General features: G+C 43.3%; 1 protein-coding gene across 2 annotated transcripts in view; it reads right to left on the bottom strand.

Moving 5' to 3' along the window:
* PLEKHM2 (pleckstrin homology and RUN domain containing M2) overlaps positions 1–20,869 on the bottom strand; it is a 280,987-nt gene extending 260,118 nt beyond the window's left edge. The window contains exon 1 of one of the 2 annotated variants that reach the window (XM_078642586.1): positions 19,516–20,869. In XM_078642586.1, the coding sequence (XP_078498712.1) occupies positions 19,516–19,575 (60 nt within the window). In that variant the 5' untranslated portion in view covers positions 19,576–20,869. The remainder of the gene's footprint in view (positions 1–19,515) is intronic. The other variant, XM_078642587.1, reaches the window with a different exon arrangement.
* Positions 20,870–21,852: the final 983 nt, after the last annotated feature.

Below are 21,852 nucleotides of genomic sequence, written 5' to 3'. Positions count from 1 at the left end.
CCCCTGAATCTTCACATGCCCCAATGGCCGGGCCACTTTCATTACCCATTGCCCCCCAATTCTTCCAATCACAAGCCAGATCAATTGCAAGCCTCAATTCAAATGGTCCAATAGACCACACTGCAGGGGGGTGTAAATATTGGTGAGATGAACCCCTGAAACCGGGACTGGCCTGGCCTAGGGAATCGATTTTGCTAAATGAGGAGCAGTTACTATGCCACGACAGCAGTAACACCAACAATAAATAATCGAAGCAGATGAGCACTTTAGTGCAGGTTAGTAAGTGTACGTTCCAGCGAGCCCACAACTGCAGTCCCTACCTCAGCCTGAGCTCTCTAGTCAAGTCATCACGGACCCTGTCACTACTCACAGTTTGAATGTGCGATGTGGCCTGCTTTGTTGAGCCCACCTAACCGGTGACAAAAAGGGACAAGAGACCAGGCTAAACCGCAACTTCCTGTTTCAGGCAATGAATTCAAGTGCCCCATCCAGTCTTACTGGACTGAGCAGATTCCCTGTTCTACCTCAATCTTCTGCTCCACCATCCTCTCACCCAAACTACAAACAAAGCATGTTATGGAGGGACAGCAACAAAACGGATTTTACACAGGTACATTAAAAATCTGGTCCTTAATCAGCAGTAGGTATCTGTTGTTCTCACGTGCCTGGAACCCCTGACCCTCCATCTAGGTTGAGACATGGGGTGGGACAGCCCAAAGTTATTGTAATATGCTGATATTTTTGTAGCGTGATGCGCCAGTCACTGAAACCAACAGCTTTGCGTCCAGCCACCCACTGTACATTAGGCAAACCAACTGTTCTACTTACACTTATTTACTGCACACCAACGAAGAATTGAATGCATTGCATCCACACAAGGAGCCAACAGTTCAATATTGAACAATCAACCACACATAAGGAAGGTAAAGAAACGGTTCGACATGGAAATAGGTTCACATATACCAGAAACACCTACTATGTATCTGGTCATCAACTGCACAAAAAGTCAAACCACATCTCCTGCAATCAACCAAATACCGTGCACAGATGAACTTCACTACATGCAACACTGTACTGGACCACAAGAAGAGTCAACTGCGTTCAACCGCGAAAACCAGTGTACAAATACTCTGTATGAGAGGACTATTAATCATGAAGGCAAATACCCTGCATTCAGCCATTATCAGCATGAATAAGGGAATCAATTGCACTCCATCTAATCACCAACTGCACTTGTAGGTAAATCAACTACTCAGTATTCAACCAAAGTATTGCCAACTGCATTAAACCCACCATCCACTTCACAAAGGCAAGGGAAGTTAACTGCAATGAACTGCACCATCTATGAACCCTAAACAGGGTCAGGCATCCACTCAGCACCTAGCCATCAAGTGTATGTAACAAAGGGGTCCAGCGGCTTTGCTCTCAGCCAACCACTGCATATAAAGAAAAGAAAAGAAGGTCCCTGTTGTGCATACAGACATATACTGCCTTTTAAACCTAATGTAACCAACTATGTTTTATCCAGCCCCTTATTGCACACAATAAAAACAACTATTTTATGCCAATATAAGCCTTTGCTTAATACTAGTACAAACAGGAGAGGGGATATGGTGCATGCTTAAGAAATAAGGATACAAGAGTATCCTGAGCCACTTCCTGACAGGAAGAAAGCATGTGAACAAGAAAAGAAGATGTAACTCAACACACGTTTTAAATGAATTCAATTTCATCAGAGATCCAATGGATTGGGCAATAGCAGATGACCAGAATATAAAGATTATGAGTAAAGATGAAAAGTTAACACAAGATCTAGCAGACTGGTTGGATATTTTTTAAAAATGAATAGACAAACAATTAGCCATTTTGAGAAGGACACATACGGTGCACAGGATAGGAAGAAAATTCAAAGCAAGTACCAGATGAGAAGGGAAGTACACTAGTCACTGTATGGTAAATCAAACTGAAAGGTACAATATGAAAAGGGAAGTACAGCAGCAGTTGTATAGTAAAAGAAGCTAAAAACTGGGAAAAGGGGAAGGAAAAAAGGTGAAGTAAAAAGTCTAGACTGAAACCATAATTAAATATTGTATGGAAATAGTCATGGGAGAAGAAAAAAAAAGGAGGAAGGATTAACAACTGATGCTGAATATGCTGTGTAATGTGGACTGAACTGTAATTAATAAGATAGTGATGTTATTCCGTTACTGTTGAAAAACAATGTAAACATTTTTTAAACATACGGTAACATCTCAACACTTCGAGACCTACTACACACAAGCAAGAAACGGCAGCTAGCAACAAACACACTGTGTGCTAACAAGGCCGTAGCACCGAATTTATAACTCAAACAATCATGAGAACTGCTTAAAACATAGTACACAAGTAAAACTCCACACACATTTATGGTTTCCAGGGATGGCCATGCCTTCCAGGGCTGCCCCTGAGGAAAGCAAAAGAAATGGAAGAAAGAGAGCGCGAGGAAGAATACAAGGACTGCAGAACAGAGTCAAAGCGGACTAAGGTAACAGGAGACAGGTGATGACAGAGAGAGAGGAGGAAGACTCTTTATGGGAAGCGTCTCTAGTGATGCATTCCGTGAGAACCTTGCTATATACTGATCTCACTGACCACTGACCCCTGTGCGTAGGTCTCAGAGGCTGTCCACAATCGCAGCCTTGCAAGGTGAGGCCACGACAGCCTGCAGAGGTCAGGAAGGTCAGAGTGTCCTTCAGTGGAGCACACGTCCCAGATCGCTGGCGAGTCAGCTGGCTACCGCGGGCAACTAAGACGCACCAATGGGCAAAAACAAGGCGCGTGCTGTGACAGGCTTGAGGCAACATATGATTATCCCAAGCAACCAGACAAACAGGGTCAACGCCAAGAAGCAGGGGACAGAAGCTTAAGTATACTAGGACACGAGATGAAAGAGGGGGCCACCACCACCACCAAGATTTATAAGTTCTCCTGAAACAAAGAACGATAGTTTTCCATCAGTAAAGCAGCTGGGATTAACTGAATACGTGTCCACACTGGGCGTGGACTAGCAGCTCGGGCGCCCATGCTCTTTTTGATCACGAGGCCAAGACTAATTTGCATATGGTTGGTCCTTTTCTGTAATATCCCTGCCAGCAAAACAAGTATTGACAGATGCCATCGTTTTGGCTTTTGAGAAGTAGAATATGTTACCACGCTTCACCAATGCATGCAGCACGGGAACAGCATGTGCACCAGCAGAGAGTGCAAGAAGAGGTGCACGCGTCCATTACACACACACAAATGTTGCAAAAGTACACACTTCTCAGGTCCTCCAAAATCTTAGTATTCGAGACTGGGTGCGTCCCTCCAATTCCTGCATTTTGAACACCGTTTTAGCTCTGTAGCAAGCTCACAGTTGAAGACCGGTCGTGTCTCACAAGACAATAATCAAGGCTAGGCCTAAGGTTACCCTCTCACCAAGAAGAAAACTCTATCAAATATTCTCCTGGTTTGGCTTCATACTGTGGAACCATCTCCTATTAGACATATCAAAAACATTAAATCCTATTACCTTTCACAAGGCCTTGAAAGGCACTCCTTTTAATAAACCTTTCAGGTTCTAATTTCCTCTTTTCCCTCTCATTCCTCAAGTGCTGCCCTACGGGGCCCTGTCTGCATAGATCTGCCTAGCACCCCGTTAATTGCTAGGATATATTCCATTATAGTCTTCTGCAGAGTTCTCACTGGTCCGGCAGTGAAGTCGGGGAAACCTAAATATGTAAAGTAAATAAAATCTAGAAGTTTTCATATTGGAGGACATCAACATTGGTAAACTATAGGAGAAGGTAGTTGGCAGGAGGAAAAAGAAAATTAGGTGCAGAGAGAGAGGTTGTGTTACACCTATACAGCATACGCATCACTAGTAAGGCCTCCTAGGGAGGATTGTGTCCAGTTCTGAAGGACGCATGTGGAAAACTGTAGTTAATTCTCAGTATCATCATGAATGCATTGCTACCACTTTCAAGAACCACATGTAGCATTTGTGTGCAGCCCTGTAGTCCGCAACGGATGTGTTTTTTCAAGTTATGAAAGGCAGATTGCTAAAACTTTTAAAGGCCACCACAAGCATATTATGACGCAATTTGGAGAGCCTTTTTGGGAGCTGTAGATCCAGTAGTGAGAAACACATCTGTCCAGTTCTAGAGACCAGATCGAGGTTTCTGTGTCCACTCTATTTAGAGTGAGCTCCTAGTTCTGAAGGCATTGGCTGGTCCCCAGATCAAGGGAGTACACCCGGAGTAAAGTGTGATTCTACCGACACTGGGTGCAGCAATTATATTCATGCTTAACTAGAGAGTGTACATCGGGGTAAGGAAGTCTGTGGTTCCATACACAAGCTAGGAAAAACATCACATGTAACAAAACTGCTGCACACTCAAAGCGCTGATAAGCCTAATTGTTTTAGTAACAAAACTGCTGCACACTCAAAGCGCTGATAAGCCTAATTGTTTTAGCACTGATTGGAATAGAGCATGCACAGCATTATATCATCTGCCACTTCAAACTCAAAGTAAAAGAGTTTACACCATATCTGTAAACAGAGATTATGGAAAACGACTCTCTCCTGAAAGGTGATCTCTCAAAAGATTAGGTTATCCTCCCCGCAGTTTTTCAAGCAAAGTAACAACAAGCATTGGCAAAGCTATTAAGTTTGGTGTTGGTCCTCTGGCTTTTGGATTTTTCAATGTCTGTTTTGTCGTGGTTTTTGCAAGACTTTAGTGTTGGAGAAGCTGGCATGCCTTTATCCAGCTAAACATACATACACATATATACACATATATATACACATATATATATATATATATATATATATATATATATATATATATATATATTTTATTTATTTATTTCTAAAAACAAAAATGTTTTTGGGGTCTAAAAAATTTCATAGTAGTCGCTGATATTTATGGGAGCTATTTGGTGTATGAACATAAACAAGACCCAGAATGGAAAGCAATTCTGTGCAGTTTCCAAAATTCAGCAACAGTCAATCCGTTCCCGATTTACTGAAGGGACAGAGTGCAAAAGTTGTACATTTATCTCAGAGGTATGGATTAAATACCAGAACACTTCCTGCAATAGGCAGCCGGTACAGAATGTCAAATGTTGACATAATATGTTCAGGTTTGTCCATCGTCTCACATTACATGGCAGGGGATAGTCTTTTAAAGACGTCTTTTAGCAGTACATGGTGTTAGCCCATATTGCGACTACGCCCAAAGTACAAACTTCAAGATCAAATGTGGATTACCATGAAAATCAGGTGTCAATCTGGAGAGAGAAATATTCTCCTTGACAAAGCATTAACTGCCATTGGTGGGCTAATTGCTAGTGTGCCCTCTTCCCAAACTTGGTGGTGGTTCTTCAATAGAAATGGGACTGTCCAATGGGACTGTCACGCTCTGAAATGTCACCTGCCTTTCCTAGCTCTTTCACATGAAGCGAAGTTTAAACAACTCTAGTCACCTCTAGTGCTATTAAATTAACAATGTGTCACAATACCTGCACAAAATCTGGTTTTCAGATCCTGCCAAATAACAAAAATATTGGTGGAATTAGGTGTTTAGAAAATGCTTTTTTTACCACTAAACATCATGAAAGATCATTGAGGGAGAAACCCTGGAACCTTCTTATAAAATGAAAAATAAATAGTAATAAGCATGTAGCAATGCTTTCATCCATGAGAGGAATTAAAAAGAATACTTGGAGGGGACACCCCAAACTTTTGCCAAGTGGTTACTGATGTAAAGTCCTCATAATAAAACCTTTGGTAGTAGATTTAGAAAAAATTCTGAGGAGTACCCCAAATCTACCAAATTTTGCCCAGTGCTTTCTGCACTGAAAGGTACCTCAAAATGATGTAATAATAACATTAAAACTAATAATATAAAATAATAATAAAAAGTAACAGTTTGAAGACTGGTGGATGCCAAAACTTCCATTCTCTTAAAAACGACAACATAATTTCGCTGAAGATGAACCTAAAAATGACCTATATAGCACCATCCTTCTTTGGTGAGAGGATGCACAGTTTTTTCATCAGAGGCCGTTTCAAAATCAATTTGCAAAATAGGATTATCTTTATTTCACTGGACTGATTACAGAGCTCAATCAAGACAGTTTGTTAATCACTCACGTTTCCCCCCAGACAAGTAACTAATATGGTGTGCTTTAATAACCAACACTATCACAGCAAATCTTCAATGTCAGTTATTTGCGACTTGATGTCCAAGGTCAATTGGCTCAATCAGTTCCATCTTCCCTAGAGGCAGGAGCTGCCAGGCAGACCAGGAAAAACCAAACGAGGGGACACATTTGCAAAAAAGTGAGCTACGAACTTTGACCCAACAAGTGGATATTCCAGACAATTCTGAGCTTCAGTCTACAGCTTTTAAGAAATCAGTGCAGGCTTATCTGTCTCATGAATTTCAAGAAGTTGCTGGGCAAGCCAATCCACAAGACGTACTTTTTATTTGTGATGGAGGTTCTGAGGCTCACACATGATATACCAAAGGGGATGATGGAAGGAGTGTTGAACAATGCAAGCACTCACCCCCAGTCAACTGATCTGGGTTTAATCCATCATCATCCTTTAGCTCACTCCGCCTCCCGAGTTCAGACATGGCCATATGCAAATCAGTCTGACCCTGTGTCTCATGGGAACAGTGCAGCCCGAACTACCAAACCATGTCTTCCCTGGACCGGAAACAATCATCCTGGGACTGGTTTCCGGCTAATCAGCCGTCATCAGCCAGGCTAGTATGAATCCAGTGGCAAAGTGAGCAAGGGACCCACGTCTGGGCATACCCTGCCAACTTAGGGCGAACAAAGCTAAACCAAAGGGGATGATGGATGGAGTGTTGAACAATGCAAGCACTCACCCCAGTCAACTGATCTGGGTTTAATCCATCATTATTCTTTAGCTCACTCCGCCACCCCAGTTCAGACATGGCCATATGCAAATCAGTCTGACCCTGTGCCTCATGGAAACAGTCCAGCCCGAACTACCAAGCCATGTCTTCCCTGGACCAGAAACAATCATCCCGGGACCAATTTCTGGCTAATCAGCCTCCATCACTGACGTCAGGACTGATTTGCATATGGCTGGGTACAAACTAGAATGGCATGGTGAGCAAAAAAATGATGGATTTAGGCCCAGATCTCTGTAATGGGGTGAATGTATGACATTGTTCTGCATTCTGTCCATCAATTGTTCTTTTTGCATTTGTCACACAGGATATAGTCAAGTCGATAAGTAAGACAAAATTGGAACTCTCTGAGAACATTAGCAAGAATAGTTAGTTCAGTTGATATTTTTCGGCATTTTTTTTTTTACATAATTATGGACATGTCATATTGATGTTTCGGAGCTGCAATCATGTATTTCTTGTTTAAATGTTAAATTCAGTTTAAGAACATATTGGCTATTTTATTTTTTTATTGGCAGGTTTAAAAATACAAATTAAATTCACAATCATGACAGACTATTTAATCTTACATTATAATCTTCAGAATACAAATACATAAAAGATGTGAATGAAAACTAAATGATCTCGACAAATAACTAAAAAGAAACAAGCATCCAGATTCTTCAATAGGTAGATTGAAAATGGCACTTGGGGAATTCCATACTGAGAACCTTCAGATAATGAGCACATGGCTGCCTCATCTACAGCCAGTTTAACGAGAAAACGTCATGTCTTGTTGAGTTTGTTGAGCAGGCCAGCCTGTTTAGCATGCTTTCTCTTTTTTTGTAGAAAACGGCCAGTTAATTTTTCCTTTGATTAAAGGTTAGGGTGTGGCTGATTGCCAATAGGTTGTAATAATTGACCTTGCAATCAGAATAGCGATAAGCGAGGCCCTCCTTGCCCACTTTGAGGGTAGACCTAAATGGCCCTCCTATTATAACTACCAAAGCAAAGCATCTGGTGGGTTTACTTCGGGTGGGCATCTTGCAGATAGCTGCTAACACCTTTTTCCAATAGGTTTGTTATCCTTTACATGTTCCGCCAAGAATCCTCCTCCCCACATCTTGGGCAAGTAGGTGGGCTATCTGGGTTTCTTTCATTTAAAAATACTGGTGTTTATTAAACCAGTCACCGAGCAAATCATAGCATGTACTTACAACTAGCCCCTTGCAATACTGGAGAGCTAAATTGGCTAACCTCCCATTCATAAGAACTAGTATAGGAGTTTCGTTTGTCACTTTCTAAATATGGATTCAAAAATTGTGATTTCTGGCGTTCCTTTAATGTGGAGAAAATAGACCCAATAACTAACTTTGAGCAATAAAGCACGTCTTCTAAACATATACTCGACCATTACACTATATATTTACAATTCCTGATTTTCTTTAAGATGCTGAGCAGCTGACTGCATTCAAATTAGTACCACTCTCCGTGCCCTTCTATTTTCTGATGCAGAGCTTCTCGGGTAACAAAATTACCGTTGCTGATTTGCAGCCTACTTTGGCCAGTCCTACAGCCTCCCACGCTGGTGTACCTGTTTTGTCGTTCCTGGCAATATGGCATCTACTGATGTTTGTGCATGCACGCTGGGTATCGACAGGTAATGAAATCTCTTAGTAAGACACATACAATACATCCCTGAGATTCAATATTTTACCAATCTGGGGTTGCAGGTTAACAGGAAAATAGCTAAATTTGGCCAGAAATCTCACCAGAAAAAAAAATATTGAACACAGTGTATCCTAATGTAAACAACCTAGGAATTTGAATTAGAAAATTACCAAGATAGTAGTACTGCAAATTCGGGACAACGAGCCACCCTTTACCAAACATAGTTTCTCAATATGGATTTGAGGGGCTGGTTGTTCTAAAGGAATTAACTAATCAAACATTCTATTACTTTTAAAAATCCGGATCGGGACTGTGGAGAGCTGAAAGGCAACTAGTGGCAGTATTTTCATTTTGATCAATTCAGCTCTGATTACTATGTAGATAGGTAAACGAAGCCCAGCTTCTTAAATGAATTCGAATTTTAGAGATTAGTGGAAATATATTTAACCTATGCATGTCATCGAATTCTTCAGAAACCCTTATTCCGAGATATCGCTTGTTCTGTTATTATAGGGAGCTGCCAGGTCCTTAGGGAGAGTCCCTGGCGAAGACTTAAAGCATAGGAGCTTGGTTTTTTAGGTCTCGCCTGTCGATGCGCATGCGCATCGAGCAAGCGAGACTATAGGGGCTCATCGACTCTTTATCTAACTTGCAAGGAATCGTGGCGATTCCTTGCAGTGCCCGTGACTTTTAAGCTCAATGCGCATGTGCATTGAGCTTAAAAGCGCGTGCACAGCCGCCCGCATTCCTCCGACACCTTTGAAGTGAAGCTTAGCTTCACTTCAAAGGCCCGGCTTCTTCACACCCACATGCCGCTCTGCCCCGCTCCGCCCCCTCCCCTGAGTCATCCTGCCTGCCCCTTCCCGCCGTGTCGCATTTCTCCTCCCCCCTCCCCTCTCTTCCCTCCGTCTTGTTTCTTTTGGCGATGTTCTTGTTTGTTTAAGCACGTGAGGTTTTGTTAGCTGTCCCGATGTTTTATAGCCTTACACGTCTTACTCGCCTTTAAATCTGTAAGCAGACACTCGTTGTGTCACGTATTCAGCGCGGCTGCTGCTTGGGATCATGTGTTTTTTTAAAAAACAAGCAATTTAGTTATAGAAAGAGGAGGGCTCTATATGCTTTGTAACCTGTGTCGGACGTATTTCGCATGTTTGCTGCTTGGGATCAGGAGTTTTTTTGAGGACAATATGCTTTTAAACGTGTTGTACCCCCTGAATATAACTATTGTAGCTGATGCTAATTGAAAAGTATCGAGGAGGCTGCGCTGTTACAATCTAAATAGCAAAGTGCTCGAAATTATTATTAATGTGCAGCGCTACTCCGTGTGATATTTTGTTAGCAATCCCGATGTTTTATAGACTTTTTGGTAAAAAAAAGAAAGACGAGTGCCTTACTCGCTTTTAAATGTGTAAGCAGACACTCGTGTCACGTATTCAGCGCAGCTGCTGCTTGGGATCGCATGTTTTTTTTAAGAACAAGCATATTTTAGTGGGCAGGCACAGGAGTTATTTTTACAATTCAAGCAGCGCTAAACATTTATGTGTGAGGTAATATACGGAGCTAACTAACAAACAGCACTTACGTTTATTACATTCCTAGCTATGGTATATTACAGATTTGCACTTTAAAATGTAAGGTTTTTAACTGTTAAACGGTGTGCGTCTTTATGCAGGTTTACTTATTGCCAATTTCACCCGTAGTTGTAACCGTGCTTTTTATCAGCACTATTTACATTACCTAAAACATATTTGTTTTGTTAGCACGGAATGATGTCTTTTTTGTACTGTGTATGATGTGCACAGATACAAAGCTACGCGCACAGAGGTAGCTAAAACTGGATTTGGTATCGTTGCCGCCACATCCCTTCTGATTTAGCATAAATGTAGTTTAAACCGCTGCCATGCAACTGAGGAACCGGTTCGGCTCTCTGGGAAACGCGGGCTCTATTGGTGCTGCACACCGGTTGGTTATTTAAACTATAGTATTTTCACCTCCTGCAATTGTGTTTAAAAATGTTTGGCATCCCGACAACATATGTCTACACCCTGTGGTATAACATACATTTTAAGTAGAGCTATGGCTGTGCATTGCGAACACGCCACGGTGATCTGTTTATTTTTACAGCAGAGACTGATGTTTTACGCATAAGAGCTTTTTATATTTACAAGTAAAATCCGTAGTACTGCTAGCGAAGAGCTCTGCAATAGGACTATTTAGTTTAAAATAAGCAGTCCGTGTGCGTGATAATTAATAAAAAAGAAAACATATAAATGTAGAAAACAAGTATATGCTATATAATAGTGTACTCCTTTGCCCTGTGCGTTTTGCACATGTGATACGTAATGCAAAGTAGCTTGCATGGCATGCTTTCTTGAGCACAGACGCACATCTTTATTGCGCTTCCTGGAGATAAGCATAAGTTTTATATTATGCTTTTGGTCCACCATAAAATTAATTGTGTTCTCTTTAGAAGTGGAGCTGGGGCGTGGGTTTTATCACTTTTCTCGCCGTTTGTTTACAAACCTGTTGCAGAGGTTAGCTGCATCTGGTACTTTGTTATAAATGTTGCGTTAAAGATGTATTGTGCGATAAATGTAGGCCTTATTTTCCTATGTCTTTTAATAATTGTGTATGCTTGGTATATAGTATTATACAGCTATTTGTGGTTTAACTGTATAGTTAAAAAAAATACTGTTACAGCTTAAACAAAATATTGCAGAGGTTATGAGGGATTTTTAAACGTGTGGAATTTATCTAAAAAAAATCTAGAGCCCCACACTCCTTTAAACCTGTAAGCAGACACTCGTTGTTCAGTGCATACAGCGCGACTGCCACTTGGGATCCGATGCTGTCTTTAAAGCATCAAATGTAGCTTTTAAAAACGGGGCCCCACACACCTGTCAACCCATATGCAAACACTCGTTCTGCAGCGCATACAGCGTGCCTGCCACTTGGGATCTAATGTTGCCTTTAAAGTGTGTCATTTAACCTTTAAAAAACGGGGCCCCACATGCCTTTCAAACCATAAGCAAACACTCGTTGTGCAGCGCATGTAGCATGTCTGTTGCTTACAATAAAGCAGCTCCCAGCTATGCATAAGTGGTTTTATTAATTACCCACCACATTATCACTCAGCACCACCACAGCACCACTCAGCAGCACCACAGCATCACTCAGCACCACCACAGCACCACTCAGCACCACCACAGCACCACTCAGCACCACCATATTATCATTCTGCACCACCACAGCATCACTCAGCACCACCACAGCATCACTCAGCACCACCACAGCATCACTCGGCACCACCACAGCACCACTCAGCACAACCACAGCACCACTCAGCACCACCACAGCATCACTCAGCACCACCACAGCATCACTCAGCATCACTCAGCGCCACCCCAGCATCACTCAGCACCACCAGAGCACCACTCTGCACCACAACAGCACCACTCAGCACCACCACAGCATCACTCAGCGTCACCCCAGCATCACTCAGCGTCACAACACCACCACTCAGCATCACCACATCATCACTCAGCGCTACCCCAGCATCACTCCGCACCACCACATTATCACTCAGCATCACCACAGTATCACTCAGCACCACCACATCACCACACAGCACCACCACAGCATCACTCAGCACCACCACAGCACCACTCAGTACCACCACAGCACCACTCAGCACCACCACAGCACCACCACATTATCACTCAGCACCACCACAGCACCACTCAGCAGCACCACAGCATCACTCAGCACCACCACAGCACCACTCAGCACCACCACAGCACCACCATATTATCATTCTGCACCACCACATTATCACTCAGCACCACCACAGCATCACTCAGCATCACCACAGCATCACTCAGCACCACCACAGCATCACTCGGCACCACCACAGCACGACTCCGCACAACCACAGCACCACTCAGCACCACCACAGCATCACTCAGCACCACCACAGCATCACTCAGCATCACTCAGCGCCACCCCAGCATCACTCAGCACCACCAGAGCACCACTCTGCACCACAACAGCACCACTCTGCACCACAACAGCACCACTCAGCGTCCCCCCAGCATCACTCAGCGTCACCCCAGCATCACTCAGCACCACAACACCACCACTCAGCATCACCACATCATCACTCAGCGCTACCCCAGCATCACTCCGCACCACCACATTATCACTCAGCATCACCACAGTATCACTCAGCACCACCACATCACCACACAGCACCACCACAGCATCACTCAGCACCACCACAGCACCACTCAGTACCACCACAGCACCACTCAGCACCACCACATTATCACTCAGCACCACCATATTATCATTCAGCACCACCATATTATCATTCAGCACCACCACAGCACCACTCAGCATCACCACAGCATCACTTAGCACCACTCAGCACCACCACAGCATCACTCAGCACCACAACACCACCACTCAGCATCACCACATCATCACTCAGCATCACCACATCATCACTCAGCACCACCCCAGCACCACTCAGCACCACCACAGCACCACTCAGCACCACCCCAGCATCACTCAGCGCCACCACAGCACCACTCAGCATCACCACATCATCATTCACCGCTACACCAGCATCACTCAGCATCACTCAGCACCACCACATTATCACTAAGCACCACCACATTATCACTCAGCACCAACACAGCACCACTCAGCATCACCAAAGTATCACTCAGCACTACCACAGCATCACTCAGCACCACCACAGCACCACTCAGCACCACCACATTATCACTCAGCACCACCACATTATCACTCAGCACCACCACAGCATCACTCAGGGCCACCACAGCATCACTCAGGGGCACCACAACATCACTATGCGCTACCACAGCATCACTGAACGCCACAGCATCACTCGTCGCCACCACAACGTCACTCCGCGCCCCCACAGCATCAATCTGTGCAACCATTCAACAACAACTGGTTCAAATATGTTCTCTCAATGTTTCAAGCTTTATTACAAATGTCACAAAAAGATGTTAATTTTTCACTTCTGTTCTTGGATTTTTGTCACAATAAAATACACTGAACATAATCTTCACAAAGGTTATTTACAAAAGTTTAAGCTATTGCCATTATAAATTACAATAACTTTTATTAAAGTATTAATTATAAAAAAATAAAAGCCATTGTTATTTGTAATATCAATACATCTAATTCACGTAAATACAACACTTATTGCATTACAAATGCTATAGGTGTCACATTTGTGAAAGTTATAACTATTGGCATTGTAAATGACAAAGCTATTAATTTAGCTATTTTCAAAACCAACACATAAACAAAAAATGTGTCATTTACAATCCCCATAGCTCAAACTTCCCTAATGCGAGACCTATTGCATTGCAAATGCTTGTGATTTGTTGATTTTATATCCCCCCTACTTCAGCACGGTTATTGATTGTTTTGAACATCGTCTCAATTGATGGAGCCTTGAAGGGAGTATAAATCAAGAGTTCGACAGCAAAGTGTTTGAGTTTTGGCACACATGGGGCTTTTGCCTCTATCTGGAGGAGGCTCTAATAGCTATTGACCACCTCTCGGTGTAGAAATCAAATAATAGGGTGACAAAGGGCGCCTTAATCTAGTACCCCTGGAAATCTGAAATCTCTGAGCTTTTCACCATTGATTATGAGTGAGGCTTTTGCACCTTTGTATGATTTCTCAAGGTATTTATACACTGGCTTGGAATTCCCACTTTTCTTAGTACTGCAAAAAAAAAAAATATATATATATATATATATATATATATATATATATATATATATATATATATATATATATATATATATTAGTGTACTACGTCAGAAGCTTTTTTCACATCTACAAAAATAAGAGCTGCTGGAAAATGTGTTAGCTGAAACAATCAATGACTTCAACTAAAAATAGGTATTGGTATACAGCTGTTCTCCGAGCAGAACGCCATTTTAATCCCGCCTTGCAACAATCAATTTGGCCAGGATTTAGTAGTGGTACGGAAAAGTGTTATAGGCCCAAAAGAGTTTAAGTTGGCAGGATCCTTCCCTTTCTTTATGAATAAACAAGTAGTGTTCCCTCGAAACAAAAGATAGGGAATGCTACCGCCTGATAAAATATAGTTGAAGAATGTGTCACTGGGACCTTCAACTGTTCTTCAAAGATCTGGTACCAGTCAGCGAGAAACCGATCATCACCATCAGTCTTTCCCAGAGGCAAACTCTTAATTAACCCATCTAACTCTTCCCGAGTGACTTGACTAACCGCCCAACCACTTCCTCTGCTAATAGTCTTGGAGGGGACCATTTCTCTAGGTACTCAACCATGGTCGGACCTGTTCGTTCTGACGTTTCAGTGTAGATAACCTCAAAGTGCTTTGAGGCTCTCTTATTATAGGATGCTCAGACAATGGACAGTCGTTCCTCTACACACCTAGCTGAGCTACTGAGCACTCATAAGTTCTGTAAGAGATTCAATGGAAAAACTTCCCTTGTGGCTTTGCAATTTGCAACGCTAGAATCAAAGGGCCCCTCATGTATGCTAATAGTCTTAGTGACAAATTACAACAGGGGTCGGATGTGCTGGTGCATCATGTACGCTGGAGGCTGCACCCCAAAAAGAGGTTTTATTCCACTCAAATGAAAGCAGAAGTCAGAAGAGAAGACGTGCAACTTTAATCTCAAATGGGTAGAGTTTATGGGAGGGTGTAATACATTACTTGGTGATAAAAATTACTTTCTAACTAATCAGAGCACTAGGAAGTTTGTGACCCGATAGGACTTCGGCACACAGGTTACACCTGTGAATGTTTTGAGAAGAAATAGAATGACGTTACACTGTGAAAGAGGTAACATTACACATCGACGTTTGGACAGGGCATTTGTAAGTGACTTCAACTTTGACTAGAGGCCTAATTTGACCGTCTTCTTAAGGCTACTTTAAACGAATGAGGGGTACAGGAGGGATTATGGAGGAAACAATGTTGTTTTGAGTAGAATGCTTATTCTACCATTCGGGTACTTCCAAACACCTATTTCTAGACCTAAAACGCTGGTGTGTCAGTACACCGTCACTGAAAAGGTGTTTATCCGTGATAATATTGTGGAAGTAGAAGTAGGTGTTGTTGGTTGCACTGTGTTTAGGGGGTCACCTTTGATTACACAGTGAGAAGTTGGGTTTCTGTACACTAGAGGGAGTAAGTGATTGGTCCCAGTTTACACTGGAGGTGGTTAGAAGTCATCCCTATTTACTATATGGGAATGATAAATTATTCCCTGGTAACAGTGGGTTTTGTTGATGTACATCAGCAAAACACAATGTTATCCAAGTCCTGTAGGATCCCAGGATATGGTAAAGGGAAAACAAACTGGTAGTGACGTATGACCAGCTTGAGAGTGTATTAACGTAGTTCAACGTGTTTCTGCTAGCAAATTCCCTTCTACTTAGAGATGAATATTTTCTAATCTAGTCCACCATCAACCGCTACAAAACAAGCTGTCTGCAAGAGTACAGTATGTATAGTGTAGACCTCTACAAGTCCTCTTGGCCTCACGTAAAATTCACAAGGGCTAACAAATTCTAATGCATACTGTCAGCGTTATGCACTGTCGACAGTTGTTAATATTTTCAATATAAATGTGTACAAACACCAGCTGCTCCAGGCCTTGCTGCAGACGAGCCACAGAATCCATTTTAACAATAGAACAAGCAGTGCTAGGAAAGTAATCAAGGCTGCAATACTCTAAACCAGAGGGAATGTGCAAACTCAACTACAGTTCAAAAATCACCTACAAGTAACCCAACGAGAATATGTACATCTGCTCCCCAAATGTGGAAGTGAGCACAATTTATTTATTATCAAAAAAGAATTGAACTACTATAGGTATTAGGAGACCCAAACTCAAATAACAAGTAGGCAATTTCGCTACTCACACCCAGCATCAAAACCTTATCCTCTGATATGTTCTATTCTGTAACATGCATGAATTAAACATAATTTTCGGCCAGTGCACGAGTGCCCTCATTTTCTTATTTGAGGAGAATTCCATACATCCATAAAGGTGCAGGAACTACGGCCTAGGAACCATATGCGATAGATGTAGTTGCTCTTCCTAATCATTGACTGAAGGTCCATCCGAGGTGTTGATGTGGTCTAGCGTACATACTCTTGCTATGAGACTGCAGGAAAGATATCACAATTTAAGTCAAATACATGTATATATCACAGGGATTAAAGAAAAAAACTATGTTGATGAGAGGCTGCCCTTTAAAACCCACCATATTTGATGTGATGTACTCTGGAAAAGCCCCCGCCTTTAAACCAGGGTGGTGTTGAGGACTCATTGATGTAATAAAAGTATTTACATCTTCCCAACTTAGAAAAATAACATTACAGTCTCTTGATAAAAAGGACCATCATCAGCTGTACTTATGATGCAGTTAAGCTCAAGCGTCTCTTATTAAAAACAGCCCCAGCAATCAGACATGACTCGCAAAGCTTGGTGGCGGTCCAAGAGACACTAAGCCTGGAGTACTTCATTCCAAAGATGCATTCCAACTGGATCATATGACTCAGCAGATCTTTTTGAGGTACTGTTGTAAACATTCTGTTTTTTTGCTCTTCAAGATCCTTTCATTTTGATGCGAAACGTTTGTTAATCAAATAACCGAGCAATGCACACCAATGATTCCATGAAATGCACATTCTTAACAATACTGTTGAGTTCTTTGTTTCATGCAAAATAGCCCGACTGTCACAGTCAACAACATTTACAGCTCGTCACATTTTAACTGCTTGTTAGCATGATGAGAGGCTAGACTCGCTGTTCACAACAAATTAAAGTTGTATTGAGGTCCAATGTAGTGTAAGGCGCAGCCTCGTTCAGAAATGAAACTCTGCACCTACATCCATACAAGCCAATACTTCTAACACACTAAACCTCTCTTTATTTATTTATAAAGTTTTATATAGCGCGAAGGAAGAACAGCATCAAATGTAGGATCACTAGCTTCGAGCAGGCCTGCTTATTCTCATTTCCTTTTATTTCATGACACAATTATCTGGTTTAACTTTATTATACAGTGTTTTAATATTGGATATTGTTATTTATTGAATTACTTTACATGCTGAAGATATTGTTAGCCCGCCGGTATTTTAGTAATGTGAACAGTTATAGAGACCTTAACCTTTTGCACACCTTGCAAGACTGGTCTTGTGAATCTTTCTCAGTCTTCCAGTCACCCACACTCACTGAGCCCTCCACTTAGCCTTTCACTGATGCAGCACCATGGCTCCTCATCCATGCAGTTCTCCGCAGGTAAATGCAAAAACAACAATTGATGGACAGAATGCAGAACGATGTCATACATTCACCCCAGTACAGAGATCTGGGCCTAAATACATATTTTTTGTTGCTCACCATGCCATTCCAGTTTGAACCCAGACATATGAAAATCAGTCTTGACCCTGAGCCCAAAGGGAACAGTCCAGCTCGAACTGCCCGGCCAGGTGCTCCCTGGACTGGAAACAAGCATCCTAGGACCGGTTTCAGGCTTTCACCCCTCATCAGCAAGGATAGCTTGAATCCAGTGGCATGGAAAGCACAGGACCCACGTCTGGGCCTACCCGTCCCACTCGGGGTGACAAATGCAAAAACAACAATTGATGGACAGAATGCAGAACAAAGTCATACATTTACCCAGTACAGAGTTCTGGGCCTACATCCATAGTTTTTTGACCGGTTTCGGAGTTTCACCCCTCATCAGCGAGGATAGCTTGACTCCAGTGGCATGGAAAGCACAGGACCCACGTCTGGGCATACCCGTCCCACTCGGGGTGACAAATGCAAAAACAACAATTGATGGACAGAATGCAGAATAAAGTCATACATTTACCCCAGTACAGAGTTCTGGGCCTACATACTTAGTTTTTGACCGGTTTCGGAGTTTCACCCCTCATCAGCGAGGATTGCCTGACTCCAGTGGGAAGAGAGAGCACGGGACCCATGTCTGGGCATATGTTGCTCCAAGTGGGAAGGGTATGCCCAGACATGGGTCCTGTGCTCACTACACCACTGGATTCAATCTAACCTGGCTGATGAAGGGTGATGCCCTGAAACCGGTCCCAGGATGCGTGTTTCCAGTCCAGGGAAGACATGGCTTGGCAGTTCGGGCTGGACTGTTCCCACAAGGAACAGGGTCAAGACCGATTTGCATATGGCTGGGTCCAAACTGGGGTGGTGAGCAAAAGGATGATGGATTAAACCCGGATCCTTGTGACTGGCAGTGAATGTTTGCATTCTCCTGCATTCCGTCCATCAATTGTTTCCTTTTCATACTCCGCAGGTAAAGCACCCCTGGCACTCATCAATAACTTCCTCTCTTGCAGGGCAAAGCTTCCAGCTCACACGCCCACTGAAGACGGCTGCAATGCCAGAAACCGGTCCTGGGAAGCTTGTTTCCGGTCCAGGGAAGGCAGGGCTTGGCAGTTCGGGCTGGACTGTTCCCATGAGGCACAGGGTCAGACTGATTTGCATATGGCCATGTCTGAACTGGGGTGGCAGAGTGGGCTAAAGAATGGTGATGGATTAAACCCAGATCAGTTGACTGGGGGTGAGTGCTTGTATTGTCAACGCTCCGTCCATCATGTCCTTTGGTTTCACTGAGATATATCGGCACTGTTTCGCCAAGAGAAGGACCTCAACACTACTTTCATAGTGAGTGAAGCTGTAGAAGCCGAATTACAGCTCTCCCTAATCTTGGGAGTCCCAACCCTGTACTCCCTTCCACGTGCATTGCCATTCCTCAGTCCAAACACCCCTCCCTCCTCCTCCTCCTCTCCAATGAGATCCCACGAGTCCCTCACCTTCTTAACAGACAAGTTGATGTTCTCCAGGATGCGGTCCTTGACCTCCCGGGGCTCCATGTCTGCTCCAAGCTCAGCGCCTTCACGATGGTCACTGCTCCATGAGAAGAGTCTGACAAGGGGGCTTTGGCCAGACAGACATCCCCTTTCTCCTTCTCCAGAGCCACGAAGTCTGACTCCCAGTACTCAATTGCCTGAAACTCTATCTCAACCCCTGAATCTATACCCTGCATCTACTCGGAATCCCCAACCTAGCCGTTGCACTTGCCACACACTATATCAATAGTCCCCATGTGTCTTCCCATTGAACCCATGAAACGTGAGTCAAGCCTCTTAAGTGCCTGGATGTGTACACCAGCAGCGTGTCGCCAATACTACCCTTTAAACTGATCCCCGCCCATGAATCCTGATCTGCCCATTGACAACAGATGGATTCACCTTTCAACTCACTGTATCCTGGGGTAACCCCACCAACTCTCTTAATCTAACACTACCAACACCGTCTACCCTTTAACCCTGGATCTAAATAACCTACTTGACTCATGATATTCTATCCTGCCCATGGACAACTAGATATATGCTAGTGAATCTACCCCCTCCCACCCCAACAACCCCTCGTCTGGATCAATTATACTGCCTAGAAGCTACCACTCTAGCCTTTGACTGTACGACACCACTGCCCCACCGAATCTCCAATTCTACGAGACCCTTCATGTCTGATACTTCATGTCCCGGTGTATATGCCAGTAATCTACTGGATGTCTAATCTGTCACCAATAGCATTTTTATCTCAATGGATCAGATACCCGAAAAGTGGTGACACTCTAAATGTTACACTATTTAAGTCTTCTTGTGCCACAGCCTGAACTCCTGAAAGATTAACGTTCGCCAACGGGTTGCCTGAACAATTATGTAGCTGTGCCACCCCACTCCCCCGGATAAGTTTCATCCAAAACCCACGACACTTTGGGTGCATTACTTTGGATGTTACCGGCTAGATCGATGTCTGCCACCCCTGGATGCCCCCCTGAACACCCGACCTTCATTCACCCCAGTATCTGTGAAACCCAGCGTCCTGCATTTGACAGCTCTTCTTCCCTCGCGGATGTGAGTCTCTCTCTCCTTCAAGACCCGTCCAACCTCAACACGTCCCCAGGTGCTCCTCTGGACGCTGTCCGGCAGCCCCACTTGCTTCACCCTGCCCTTTCATCCTTTCGATGCTCCGGTTATGGTTGTCCCCGGCTGCAACGACAGGCAGCCCGAGACTAAAAACAAAACAGTCTCTGAACCCGTGATGGGAACTGAGCTGACCTCAGGCCGGAACTGATGTCAAACAACGAGACGGCGTGTGGGGACGGGACTCCGAGTGGCAGACAAATATAAGCTTAGAACTGCAATCTAAACGGAGCCACTGCGCATGCGACCGTGGCCATCTTGGTATGGGGAACTCTAGGTCATTTCTACAGAGGTTCTTCCCAATAATTTTTTGTGCAGCCATCCTGGAACTGGGTGCTTATACTTGCTAGTAGTCCGACGTCTCAACCGCGGCCATTTTGCAACGGGATTCTTTATCGTTCTTCAGTTGGTGGCGATGTTAAATGATAGGAAGAAGATCACCGAAAACATAAGGCATACAAACCTGCAGTATCTGGTTTGATGTCCGCTGCAAATCTCTGCGAACATCTGGAAAATATTTTTTTCCCATATCGTTTACTCTGCAGCATAACACCCAGATTTTTTTTTTAAGTGTGTTTAAATAAATGACAGTGCTTTATATTAGAGGACTCCTGTCTCTGTCTCTTCTTTTTCCTACCGAGCAGGACTTGTAGAACTGGTTTAATTAACAAAGTCTGCAAGTCCCAGAATTCAAAGAAGCATTTCGACAGGGAGGAGTTCATCACGCAAGGATTTGGAAAACTTGGCTGAGCTGCCAATTTCGTATTTAAAACAGTGAGGGTCAGCCCTCAACATTTCGAGCAGGTGCAGCACTGAGCTGAGACTGTACTGAAAATAGATGCAAAGATCCCCAGGTCTGTTCGTTGCTCCAAACCATGTTTTTGTAATCCTATTTTATAATGACATAACCAAGACTACAGATCTAGAATTAAAAGAAAAGCTGGCATGGGGCAGCACATCACACATGGACCTGGGAAACTTGTGGGCTGACAGCGCCTGGTTCACATACACTCAATTTTTGAAAAGGTAAGTACCTGCGTGCCTGTCCATAAGATTGCACCCATGCCAACATTTTAGAAGAGGAAAGTGGGAGAGTTAAACAAAGTAATTGGGAGAATGTATTTCTCTCGTTGACTTTCTATGTCAACAGAGGCAATTTCA

The sequence above is a fragment of the Lissotriton helveticus genome, chromosome 5_1 (assembly GCF_964261635.1).
Source record: "Lissotriton helveticus chromosome 5_1, aLisHel1.1, whole genome shotgun sequence".
Classification (NCBI taxonomy): Eukaryota; Metazoa; Chordata; class Amphibia; order Caudata; family Salamandridae; genus Lissotriton; species Lissotriton helveticus.
This window is presented reverse-complemented; position numbering and strand designations above follow the sequence as displayed.